General features: G+C 41.4%; 1 protein-coding gene across 1 annotated transcript in view; it reads right to left on the reverse strand.

Annotated features, from left to right (window-relative positions):
- Window positions 1-5513: 5513 nt before the first annotated feature.
- CLIC4 (chloride intracellular channel 4) overlaps window positions 5514-13696 on the reverse strand; it is a 46682-nt gene continuing 38499 nt past the window's right edge. The window contains exons 4-6 of the mRNA XM_066574593.1: window positions 13153-13259; window positions 10792-10973; window positions 5514-10695 (exon numbers count right to left, since the gene is read on the reverse strand). Of these exons, the coding sequence (XP_066430690.1) occupies window positions 10531-10695; window positions 10792-10973; window positions 13153-13259 (454 nt within the window). The 3' untranslated portion in view covers window positions 5514-10530. The remainder of the gene's footprint in view (window positions 10696-10791; window positions 10974-13152; window positions 13260-13696) is intronic.

Below are 13696 nucleotides of genomic sequence, written 5' to 3' on the forward strand. Positions count from 1 at the left end.
GGCTATCGCCCCGCCCCTTTTAAAGAGGGTCGCTGCCTAGCCGTGCCAACCCTCTGCAGTGTGTGCCTGCTTTTCCTGTGGCAGACGCATCTATAAATAGACATGAGGGTGGCGTGGCATGAGGGCAGCTGAAGGCTGGGCAGGGACAGTTTGGTGTGCGCTGTGGACACTGGGTCGTGGGGGGGGGATTTGGCAGCATGTAACCCAGGAGAAGTGGCAGCGGAGTGTCATGCAGGCAGTGATTGTGCTTTGTTGGAGGTAGTGTGGTGCTTGGCTTAAGGTATGCATTGTTAATGAGGGCTTTTCAGATGTTAAAGTTGTTGGGGGGGGGGCCCACTCTTGCTGCTATTGTGGCTTAATAGTGGGACCTGGGAACTTGAGATGCAGCCCAACATGTAGCCCCTCGCCTGCCCTATCCGTTTCTGTGTCGTTCCCATCACTTTCTTGAATTGCCCCGATTTTCACAAATGAAAACCTTAGCGAGCATCAGCGATATACAAAAATGCTCGAGTCGCCCATTGACTTCAATGGGGTTCGTTACTCGAAACGAACCCTCGAGCATCTCGAAAAATTCGTCTCGAGTAACGAGCACCCGAGCATTTTGGTGCTCGCTCATCTCTAGTTACAAGGCATGTGATTTGGTGGCAGAGAGAGAGGATCAATATGTCATAATAGATATAGATACAGTGCAAGAGATATATAGGAAAAGGTGTGTGTATTTATATATAGTCATTACACAGAATGACCTGCAGAGTGCGCTAGTCAGGCATTCTAATACCTGCAAGAGGGAAAGAAAGGGTTAATACCCTAGTTGTAGCAAGAGTTAACTACAAAAGAGGCAGCTGTGCAGGAAGCAGCAGAGAGAGGAGCTGCAGGCTGGTGGCCTAGCAGAGGCCAGAGTCCGACAGGGGTGACAACCCTGGACTCACACCCAAGTGGGGTGCATGTGGACTGTATATATTGATGTTGGATGATATTGCTGTTTTTTGGTGATTGAGGTGATGACAAATAAAGGCTGGCAGGAGCCAGATATAGAAATCCATATCTCCTGAGCAGTTTTTAAACGTGTGGTGCGCCATTTTCAAGTGCAAATGGTTGGCGATCCGCAGGCAAGTGCACCCAGCTTGCCACTATATATATGTATGTATATATATATATATATATATACACACACATACATATATACACACACACACACAAATGGTTAACTGAGCTTTCTTTTAGGGAGAGAAAGACTGTTTACTTGAAACTCTGGGCTGAGACAAGCCCCCCTCCTTGCCTCTGTCTTCTTCTCAGAGATAAGAATGGAGAGAAAAATGTGATACTAACCTTGGAAAGTAGCTTTGTTTGCTTTAATGGAATAGAAGCCGATAATGAAACTAATGAATTATTCTGTCTTAGAAGGCAGGGAAGATAGGAATTTTAAGGTACATTCTTGCTGGGCTCAGAAGTCACAAATGGACATTCAGTGATGTACTAAATGGTTAGAGCAGTTGCATTGTCAGAAGCTCCCAGTGTGTTTTTTTTCTGTAAGAATTTAACTGCAGGGATTAGTTAAACTAAAACAACTTTGTTAAAATCTGTGTTTCATATTCTTTTCATATACCTCTTGTAATTACTAATGATTAATTTTGTTTAAAGTTGTTTGAATATTTTGGCTGCTTTCTAATATCTTTCGATGTAGCAGTGCTGGGAGAGAGATAGCAGAGTTATTTTGAAAAGGTGGGGGCTGTCATTCTCAGACTTCACTCTTTGTTCAAGGTCAAAAGACAGAGAAGACCATCTGCATAGTCCACTATGGCCATTGGAAAATAGATCAGTGTTTAATATAGCACATAACAGCTTTAGGAAATAAGGAAGATAAAATAATATCTCACTCAGCAAACTTTTTCCACACAATTTGTCAAAAATAGCACTCATTCACAATCTCATCTCAATAGAATCATGTACTTTATAACATTATAACACTCACCTCAATGCCTTTCAACTGATGCATGTTTGTTTATCACACTCTTTTTCTGTGTATCTATATCTTGGTGGTACACCTTCACACGTGGGAGGCAGACTTGACCGCATGGATGGATGAGAGTTAATGACCCATGTTCATGTGATGAATGTAAAATGTGTGATATAGATATTGACTGGGAACAAAAGGTTCCCCCCCCCCCCCCCCCCCCTTCTGCATAAGACTTTACTCGTTTGTGATCAGAACTAAAGGGGTGGAGCTAGATTATGTAAAAGTACATAATGGGTCATCCATTTCTTGTCCACAACGGGGGGTGAGAATCTTGGGCAGTCAGAAAGTTGGGTTTTTTTGTCTCAAATTTGATGAGACATTGCAGGCAGGATCAGATTAATAATGAATTTGCTTAAAAGATATCACATTTGAAATATGGATAGGTGATTATAACTCATGTCTCTGTTCTCAGCACTGACATCTTACAAGCCTTATCTGCATCCATCAAATTCTCATCGGATGGATCGGTACGGGTTGAGACCTCAGGTGCCGGCTCAGAAGAGTTTTGTAAACGAACTGCTCTCTTGGTGGAACCGGCTCATGTGTTTGTCCTGACAGCGGCTGCAGAAACTCAGTCTTCCGCAGGTCCTGACAAATTGTTGGCCACCTCCAAGACACACATAGCGAAATTGAATGTACCCCCTATGATGGTATGTTTGAAACCAGAATACACACCCCTGGGTCAAACAGTATCCCTTTAGTTTCCCACAAGAAAATGTTGTTTGGGAGACAAGTGAAAGACTTGGTTCCAATGGGGGTTTGGCATGAGATACGTCCTGCAGCAAACACCTATCTTTTCCAGTCAAGAAAAGACACAAAGAGGTGTTCATGTGGACACCTATTGCATGGTCCATGACCTCCGCGAGGGGAACAAGGTTACGGTTCTGGACTACCCCATAGTAGTCCTCACCCCTCATGACATCCAGAGTATGTGCACACAAGTGCAACCCAAGCATTTATCTCTGGCCTGTCTACAAGGAGCCCTCTTCATGCCTCATAGTATTTCTTTCCAATGTTGTACTACTTTGAACCGGCTACTCTTCTTCCAATCGAGTATGGCCCCCGCAGAATTTCCGCCCGTGGAAGCTGCCATAGGATTGCGTTAGAAAACACAATCCTATACAGACAGCCGCGATTTGTCCACTCGAAATCTTGCGTGGAAAAACAAATCGTGGCATGTCACAGCACAAGAAGCAGAACTGAAGGCCCTCACTGAGGCGTGTAGAATGGCAGAAGGTAAGACTGCAAACGTTTATACTGATTCCCGGTATGCATTTGGCATTGTTCATGATTACGGCCCAATATGGAAGGCCAGACAGTTTCTTACCTCAGTAGAATGGAATGTGTCGGCACATCCTGTACTGCTAACCGTTATCAGAATATGCAGCTTGATAGAAATACATGCTCATAACCTCAGGGCACATTTTTTCTACCCGCAGGCGTCATTTGATGACACATTGCTCATTCCCACCGCTGCCCCCTCCATCGAACTCGAAAAGATGGCGCTGATTTTGTATCTCAAAAAACTTGATGTCGGCCGTCCATGACGACAGCAACTCAGGCAGGACTGGATGTAAAATGACCATATTTGGACCACCCAATCTCATGCTTTGATTTCCAATCAAGTATTGCTTCCTGCATGTGCATAAAGGGCAATTAACTCCTCATGCTATACAAGATGCTATACACCTACTAATAAACAGAGTCAGGAAGACTTTCTACACTGACAGCCTTGTCTCCGTATGATCTCTTTCATTGTGCGCACAATCTCGGACCATAGATCTGGAAGGGTGCAAACATTCCTATTGATAACACCGTAGACCCCAAAAATAAATCCACGTAATCTAATATACAATAGAAACTCTGCTGCTATGAGCTTACAATCTAATATTAGATCTTGTGCTACTAAGGTATATGAGCACCCTTAGATGGCTGCAGGACAAGCACTCCTCTAGCTGACAGATATTCCTTCCAAATACTCCATGCCCTCGGGCCCTGGTCTCAGGCTTCCGCCCCATGCGCTGGCTTCAGGCTTCAACCCTACACCATCAGACTTTGGGTTCATACTTCAGCCTTAAACCTCAGGGTCCAGCTTCAAACAGCCAATGACTGCAGCGCTTGATGAACCAATCATAGCCAGCATTTCCTGGAGGCAGGTATTTTGAACCTCCAAACCAGGAAGCGCTAGGGGGAAACTACACACGAGGCTGCAGAGGAGACTGCATTGGAGCAGACAGCGCCCGTTCGGGCTTATTTCAAGGCTTCCCAAAAATCCTGCTAAAAGAGCTCTACAAAAATCGCAATATTGCTGTGAGAAACCACAGCAATATCGGACAGAACAAAGATGCAATAACTCTGGTTGACCGACCTGCTACCCAATTGAAAAAGTTACAAATAACCAAGAACTACCTATAATGTCCCTACAGCATAATCACCTTTCAGGAGTGCCAGACCTGTGATTTTTACTAAAAGAGTTCAATCTACTGGGAAAATGTTGAAGAGTGCAGAAAGTGTTAAAAGAGTACCATAGGAATCCCGTAGGTTAGGGCTATGATGGTCCCAAACAGTTTTAGAACACTTCCAGTAGTAAGACATTTCTGGAACCACACCTTAAGGCCTCATGTCCACAGGGAAAAATCAGGCCCGCTGTGGATTCTTCATGGAGAATCCCGCAGCGGGTCCCTCCTTTCCCGATGACATGATGCTAAAAAATAAGAATTTCCTTACCTGTCCGGACTCTGCGGACCTGCCCTCCCTCACGGCCGGATCTTCTTTCTTCGGCCCGGCCGATGTGCTCGGCCCGCCAGCAGCATGCCGCGCGCATGCGCCGGTCACTCCATTTCTTTTTTGAACTCCTGCTCTCCCATGCTCAGAGCAGAAATTCAGGCGCAGTTGTACCGTGGATCCGGATGACTTCCATAGACGTCAATAGAAGCCTGCGGGAGCCGTCCCCGCGGGACACCCGAACTAAAATGGAGCATGTAGCGTTTTTTTCCCCGCACTCGGAATCCACGGGGGAAATGACATCTGCAGGTATTTAACTACCTGCAGGTGTACAATGCATTCCTATGGGGCGCAGATCCGCGTGCGCCAAAAACACAGCGGATTTAAAAGTTACAATTATCCCGTGGACATGAGGCCTAAGGCCACTGATTTTGGACACTATTCGTAACACAGGCGTGTGCATTAATCTGGCCACAGGTCTCATGAGTAAACTGGGTTAGGTCAGGGCACACTTCTATATTACAAATGCAAAATCATCGGCCTAATTGCTTTTCAATCCGATCGTCTCCTCTGTATACAATTTCTTTGCAGTAAAATGACTGAACCCCCATCACCATACAATTTCACATTAATTGATGTATGTGGAGTTTTTATGGAGCCCCTCTAGATAACATTTCCAGATGTAAGGGTACCTCGTGATTTGCTGCATACGTACAGGCATTTGCCCCCTGCATTTTGGAATAGCCTAATGCTCAAATAAAGACACATCTCAGACATCAGAACCACACTTTATTTCTTAAGAAAAGGTCATAAACAAAACTGAAGCAATTTCTCACTTATGGCCACTGGTTATGAAGAGGACACTGAAAACAAAACACAACATGAACTGACCTGCTATAACAGGATGCCTCACAGCTGCATCTCCAGCGTGAAAAAACTGCATTTTTCTTTGACATACAGTATCCAGACAAATGCCATATAAATAATGGCAACAAGATTCAACTGCATAGAGACAGTGGCATCCGGTTGTAACAATACACTTTTTGCAGCATGCAGTAAAATGTATGCCTCAACTGAATAACAGAAGTGTGGTGTAAACCTAGCACAATCCTCCAGTCAGCTGCGACCTTTTAATGTCATATGAAAAGCTTATGGTGAGGATACTAAGACTCTCTAGGATGTTACAAACGGCTTTTAGCACTAACACTTCTTTATACACTTGGCTTATATTTGGGTGTGGGGTATACATTGCTTGTTCTCATAAATTCATCCAGGCAAATTAATTTATGGGACAGTAGCGCAGAATACATCTACAGACATCTACATATATAAACCATGCCAATTTGGCTATGAACACCAAGATTAGAGCTGAAATAGGATTTATAAAAAAATGTTACACAATATAATAGCACTAGATTTTTAGCACAATGTATAAAATCCTAGAGACCCCCTTAACCGCTGTACCATGTGTAACATACACAAGAATAGTCTTGGATTAACCATATAGAAAACTATTTAAATGATGCTGTGTACACTAATGTGATAAAAGATGTACATTACTTTAGTAGCAGGTGGTTTCCCGCAAGTATACAAAATACAAAGCTATACAAAGAACGACTTTCTTGTGTGTCTGAACTGAGCAAAATATTAACTTTAAATAGGACCTTCAAGATCCCATACTGCCAACTAGAGAAAAACATAAAAACCTGAAGAAACAGCAGAATTTAAATTTTTCACAACTTGAAATTGCCACATTCAAGTTAAAGCATACATTTTACTAGAAAACCGATAAACATAGGGGCAGATTTATTAGACTGTCAAAGACGGACCGCCTTTATTGCCCAGAGACAGCAGTCACAGCTCAGCTTTTATTTCTAATGATGCTCTTGAAAAATGAAAGCTGCTCTGTGTAGAACTAACGATGACAACTCTGCATATATTCAAAAGGTTTTCACTTTTTGTAGATATATAAAAAGAAATGTAGTAAAAAACTTCAGTCGCAGTGGGGATTTCTTCTCTCCCTTAAATCACTGTATAAGAAATCAGTAAAGGACACTTTTAAGGCAAACTTTAACATAAAAGCATTAAACAGTTTCAAAAATCCCTGAAGCTATAAAGGAACAAATAGACAGCTAGGTAGCATGGAAAAGTACAAACCAGCAACCTGTCACATATACAAATGGGTTAATAGACAGTTTTATTAAGTCACTATTGCTTTACAAGTGTGCATGTTGTTGCTATTACTGTTAGTAAGTCTGTTTGCAAGGACTATAATAGAGGAAGGGGAGATCCACGCACAGCCTTATGAAAAGCTCCAAGCTGGTGTGTGCGCACCGACTTTGACGGGGAAGACCACAAGAATGGGGGAATTGGGAGAATGTGAAAAAAGGACATCACCTAGAAAACTTAAGGCCCATTTAGACAATGATTATCGCTGAGAATTCGCTCAAAAGCTATCTTTTGAGCCATAATCGTTGCTTTTAAATGTTCAGCTTGAAATAAGTTGTTCAGCAGAACAGCTGAAAAGATGGACCGCACGCTGTGTTCAGCCCGGGGACCGCTGATAATAGCCGATTACATTGTCTCAGTTGTAATCAGCGCGGCAAAACGAAGAATCTATTCAGCGAACAGCGAGTGGTCCTCTGAATAAATTCATCTTCCAGCAGCTCACACGCTACTAATTGGTACTAATAGGCATTAGTATCAATTAGTAGATTATGCAAAAGCATTGCTCAAAAGCCATCTTTTGAGCGATCATCTTTGTGCACCTTTAGTTTATAGATTCCATCCATTTAAATAGATTCTGTCACCAGATTCATGAAGTTTGACTTGGAGCTGAGTGCCAAGTCACAGAGGCAGGCTGTGCGGTTATCTCCCCGGCTGCATCATGTAGACTGACAGTTCTCCCTTTTGCGTATAGAGAAAGAGCAGTCACTCTGCATGCTGCAGGTCAGGAGAGTCCGGCATGGCCCACCTCTGACTCAGAGCTCAGTCCTGCATCAAACTTCATGAACTTTGTGACAGAATCCCTTTAAAACGTCAAACAGGTTTGTTTGTGATTACAATAGTGGGTCTGGTTTTATTTCAGAAACCGTGCCACCCTTTCCATGCATTTTGGCTGGCATTACAGCTTTTGCTCACAGATTTTGATACATCATAAAAGGGTTTTCAGGATTAGAAAAAAAACTTCATGAATAATGGAAAATTATATAAAGTATCCAAAAGCAGGTTATATTAACATAAGTTAAGTGTATGCCCTACATACCTGTCAGATATTTCTAAAACAGTTGATTGGGCACTGAAACCTTTTTGCTAAAGTAGATTTTACAACCCATGACAATTTTTTTAGTACTCCTTTTACAGCTAAAACTACATGGATTTATATTATCAACAAAGGGACATAATATATGCAACATTACAACTTTGTACAGTTAGTATTCTATCACTCATAATTAAACTTGTGAAATCCTTTGGTGCATTGCTGTAGATTATATAGGCATTAAATAATATCCTGTTATGTAAAAAAACAAAAAAACACAAAACAAAAAACAATAACTTTTGCGTTAGCTCAAAAGCATTTACTAGACTGGCACTTTAGTAACTCTCGCTAAATATGGCCAAAGACTCACAAATTATTTGGATGATACAACCAATAACGAGTGTTCGTGCCAATAGTTCAAATTCTCTTATCAGACCTGCTTAAAACGTATTTCTCTGCCGATCCTCGTCGCTTCGAGACTTATAGCATTTACAATACCAAATAAGTATTTCATACTTAGGAACATTTTACTTATTTGGTCATTTTGATTACTAGAGGGAAAAAAAAAATTCAACAGCACAGCATCTGTACAAACATACTGTTCGGATACATGTGTTCAGTTAACGAAGATACAGAATTGCTTTATCACATCTGCTTTAAAGATTCCTGTTAAAACGCCCTCCGGCAACGAAATAGCGCTGCATGCAGAGTTATTTTGTCCTGGATCACAGAATTCAGACTGACCCTATTACAGTCCATGCGGTCCATCTGACATCTATGAAAAAGTCAAACAACGGACTCACACAGTGCAAGTGCGAATGAGCCGTTAGAATATTTGTCTGACTCTGCACCTTCACCGATTAGTGTTTTAGGACCTCTCCAACTTACTGGAACCCCAACAAACTCCCCAAAAACAGACCTTTTCTTGATCCATTTTAAAGGTGGAGAGATTATTGGGATTTAAGTAAACAGCAGTGCCCACTCAGCAGTTTCTGTAATCCCAACTCATTTCCATTAACAGAAGCTGCATATAAATATATTTACCTCTCTTGATAACATGCCGGGTAACACTAACTATATTTACTCTGCATCTGGTTGTAAGTAGGTAAATGTCTATGTATTAGAACCTCTACTTTGTAGTAATTGGTGATGGCGTTTCTATCAGCTGCAGACGCTGGATAAAAATTTGGAATAAAATTTTACATACCAAGATGGTTTTTCTACATTTTTTACTATAGAAGCTTTATCTTGCCTATTTTAAGTGACACTGCCACAAACAACTTGCTGCTAAAGCAGGGTTTCTCAACTCCAGTCCACTAGTATCTACAGCAGGTTTTCAAAGTTTCCTTAGCATTTATAGGGAATCCTCAAATTATGATCTGTTGGGGGTATCCAAAAGTTGAGTAACACATGCGAGTGCGGATTTCAGCAGTATGTGTGGCCAGTGGCTCTAGACGCTAAACTCCTGATCACCCATTAGAAGTACTTGTCATACAGCTGTGTCTGGTACAGCAGCCTCGTAACATTTAACTGAAGACCTGGTATATGTAAGAACCTAGCAAAAGACATTAGTGGCCTGAGACTTTTGTATCCCAGTTCTTCATTATGGTGACTCTAGCTGTGACAAACTGAACATATTTATAAACTGTATAGTATAAAGAAACAATGTCTACTCTTTAGTTGAAGAGGTTATGCTATAACTGCTCGCTACTACTAATAAATAAATGTAAAAAAAAAAAAAAGTGATAACTAGTATGGCACAATTCATCTACATGGATAGTTGAAGTGGTTGTTCAGCTGTAAGCTATTGATTGCCCATCTAAAGGATAGGCCAGCAATAGTAGATTGACAGGGGTTCACAGTTCAGAAACCTCTTTGATCAGCCGTTTTCTGTAGTGGCCACGCTTGGTATTACAGGCAAAGATCCGACTAAAGTGAATTGCTGCAATACCAAGGCAGGCCGCTAACAGTAGGAGCGGAGAGGTCTGCTTTCTGTAGAAATCAGCTCAGTGCATAAGCGCAGACAGTGGATCAGAGGAGGTCCCCAAGTGTCAGACCCTCACTGATTTACTACTGATGGCCTATCCCGAGGCTTGGTCATTAGTAGTTTACGGTTAGACAACCTCTTTAATGACTGATGGTTAAAGGATTGAACAGAAATATATATTTAACCTTATCCTGTTCATCACCGATTTCTTTGAATTAAAAATTTTTGGGAAGGGTGAAGTGGGAGGGGAAGGGGGACTGCATTATTTAATATACTCAGTTACCAATTTTTAAATTACAAGACCCAATAACACATTTTGTACTAAAATGGGGAGAAAATTAAAAACAAGAGACTTCTTTAGCTTACTTCAGGCCTTGTTTTTCAAAAAAAAAAAAAAAAAAAAAGTTATGTCAAATAACAATTGTTTTGGGAAATACAAGAAAAAAAACAAAACAAAAAAAAAAAAAACAGACATTTTGCCCACAAGACTCTCCAGAGAAGATCTATTGTGGACTAAGGCTCCATCCGGATATAAAGCACAGTTCATTTGGTGAGTCTTTTGGCTACGTCTCCATATGCGATTTCTATCTCTCGGTCACATGGACATGTGTTGATAAATTCGTCTCTGCTGTAGGCATTGCTCAAATATCTCCAGATCCCAGTCATCGATTTTGGGATATCAAAGTTCCTGTATTTTTTGGTCACCACCTGTAGAATAGCAAGACATACAGAAGAGGTTAGTCGCCTACCAAAATAAAAGTGCCTAGTTCCCCACTCCATACAATGCTACTCTATCTTTCATACCTTGACTATATGGAGCTTTGGCAAAAGGTTGCAATCAGCCAGAGTCATGTCATCACCATCTAAGAATTTCCTGTTGGAAACTGTTACATCTTCAATACTATTCTCATCAATCTCATCGGGTAAAGGAGAGTTCAGGTACTCATCAAGCTTCTGCAACGTTTTTAGCAATCCTCTTTCCAGTCCTTCAAATCATAAAAATAAGAAATGTAAATACACATTTTCACTTTACAACAAGATCCAACATTTAATAGCAGTCGCTAATAAGTACTGTACTTAAGTAGTTAAAGGGGTTGTCCCGAGGCAGCAAGTGGGTCTATACACTTCTGTATGGCCATAATAATGCACTTTGTAATGTACATCGTGCATTAATTATGAGCCATACAGAAGTTATAAAAAGTTTTATACTTACCTGCTCCGTTGCTGGCGTCCTCGTCTCCATGGTGCCGACTAATTTTCGCCCTCCGATGGCCAAATTAGCCGCGCTTGCGCAGTCCGGGTCTTCTTCTTTTATGAATGGGATCGCTCATGCAGGATGCCGGCTCCGTGTAGCTCCGCCCCGTCACGTGCCGATTCCAGCCAATCAGGAGGCTGGAATCGGCAATGGACCGCACAGAAGCCCTGCGGTCCATGAAGACAGAGGATCCCGGCGGCCATCTTCAGCAGGTGAGTATGAAGACGCCGGACCGCCGGGATTCAGGTAAGCGCTGTGCGGGTGGTTTTTTTAACCCCTGCATCGGGGTTGTCTCGCGCCGAACGGGGGGGGGGGGGGGGTTAAAAAAAAAAAAAAACCCCGTTTCGGCGCGGGACAACCCCTTTAAAGTAAGCTGGAAAGTGATTTTCCAGGAGTAACAAATTGATATCCTTTCCTTTCAAGTATTTAATCCACCGCTGGTACACTCTTCTTGGGCAGTCCTCTTCTCTTCATGCACCTTTATTTACAACCCACTATCACGGGCTATACAGCGTTCCATAATAAGTTGACATGTTAAGAATAAAAGCATAGTGGTAATATTTGACCCTATGAAATTATATTGTAGAGAGACTTGTAATTTTTGGTACTATTGTGGGGTACATATGACTTTTTCTTCGACTTTTAGTCATTTTTTTTTTTTTATTTATTTTTTTTTAGAGACAAGTGAATGAAAAGCAGTGCAATTCTGGCACAGTGTATTTTTTTTTCTAATAGCACTTATAGTGCAGGATGAATTATGTTTTTATGCAGCGATTAGGAAAAGGGGGTTTAACCCCTAATGACGCGGCCCTTTTTCTTTTTCCATTTTCGTTTTTCCTCCCCTTTTTAAAAAAATCGTAACTGCTTTATTTATCCATCGCCGTTGCTGTATGAGGGCTTGTTTTTTGCGGGACGAGTTGTATTTTTCAATGGTGCTATTTAAAGTACCATATAATGTACTGAAAAACTTTTTAAAAATTCTAAGTGGAGTACAATGGAAAAAAACGTCATTTCGCCATCTTCTAGTGCGTCTTGTTTCTACGGCGCACAAACTGCAACAAATACGACATGATAACTTTATTTTATGGGTCAGTATGATTGCTACAATACCAAACTTGTATAGTTTCTTTTTTACTATCCTCTTTTTTTTTTTTCAAAGACATTTTCCATGCGGGACCCCCGAACATAGGGGGATTTAAATGCCACTGTCAAAATTGACAGCATTTAAATGGTTAATAGCCGCGAACGGCTATTGCCCGCGGGTGTCAGCTGTTATAAACAGCTGACGCCCGCACTGTATGAAGACCGGTACGTCATTGGTCGTGAAGGGGTTAAACCCTTAATATTTTTAAATTTACAACTAAAAAAAATGAAGTAAAAATAAGATTTAAAAAAAAAAAAAAAAAAAAAAAAAAAAAAAGTCACATAGGGTTTTACTTCAGAAATGCAGACTTGGCTTAACAGGCTAAAATACCTAGCAGGCTTGAGGGCCTTTACAGGGGCCTGTACAACACCATGGTACATGTATGGCGGATGTCGGGCATGGATTAAGAAAAACTGATAACCCTTAATAAAGTATGCTAGTGGATTTTCAAAGTGTATTGCCCATCCTCAGAATAGGTCATCAATATCCAATGGGTGGGAGTTATTCAGCTGAGCTTTGTATGGAGATGGGGCATTGGAAGTTGTTGGATATCCACATGCTGCATTTATCTACCTGGAGGTGTCAAGTAGCTTATATTCAGCTCAGGTGGATGTGATTTATTACAATATGGAGAGGTGAACATACATAGTTATACCAAAGTCAGGGGAGATGGGAGGGCAGGCAAACCTGCATTCAGTTTCAGATATTTCATGAGTATAGTTGTCTGTATACTAAAGTAAACACCAAATCTATTTAAATTAATTACCTTCATTGCCATCTGGGCGGGAGTTCTTGATATATGCTGAAAATTTAGCAAATATGTCCATGCCAGCTGTGTTAGACTCCGGGTGCCTTGCCGCCAACTTTCGATACCTGAAATAGAAAAAAATAAGAAAAGGTGTTATCTGATCTGCTAGGGGTGACAAAACCGCACATATTTATGCCATAAAAGTCTGCTGTCGGAATCCCCCTTTAGAGATCAAAATTAAGACTAAGCAGTAATCCATCTTAGACCACTAGGAGCCTATTTAAGTGATCCTAGCTTACCAGTAATGCATGGCACATTCATAAAAGCTGTTCTCTCCCATACCCAACAGGTGGTCCACCTTGCCATGTCAAATTTGTTTTGATTTACCAGCAACTGCAGGCAGTAGGGCTAAAATGTATGCCCCTCACGAGAATGATTATGGGATCCGGTTATCCTGAGAATCTCTGGATAGTAGAGGCAGACTTTGCATTTTTAAAGCTAATTACTAGAGATGAGTGAACACGTTCGGCCCCGCCCCTTTTTCGCCCGAACACCGAACTTT

Source organism: Eleutherodactylus coqui, chromosome 1, assembly GCF_035609145.1.
Source record: "Eleutherodactylus coqui strain aEleCoq1 chromosome 1, aEleCoq1.hap1, whole genome shotgun sequence".
NCBI lineage: Eukaryota > Metazoa > Chordata > Amphibia > Anura > Eleutherodactylidae > Eleutherodactylus > Eleutherodactylus coqui.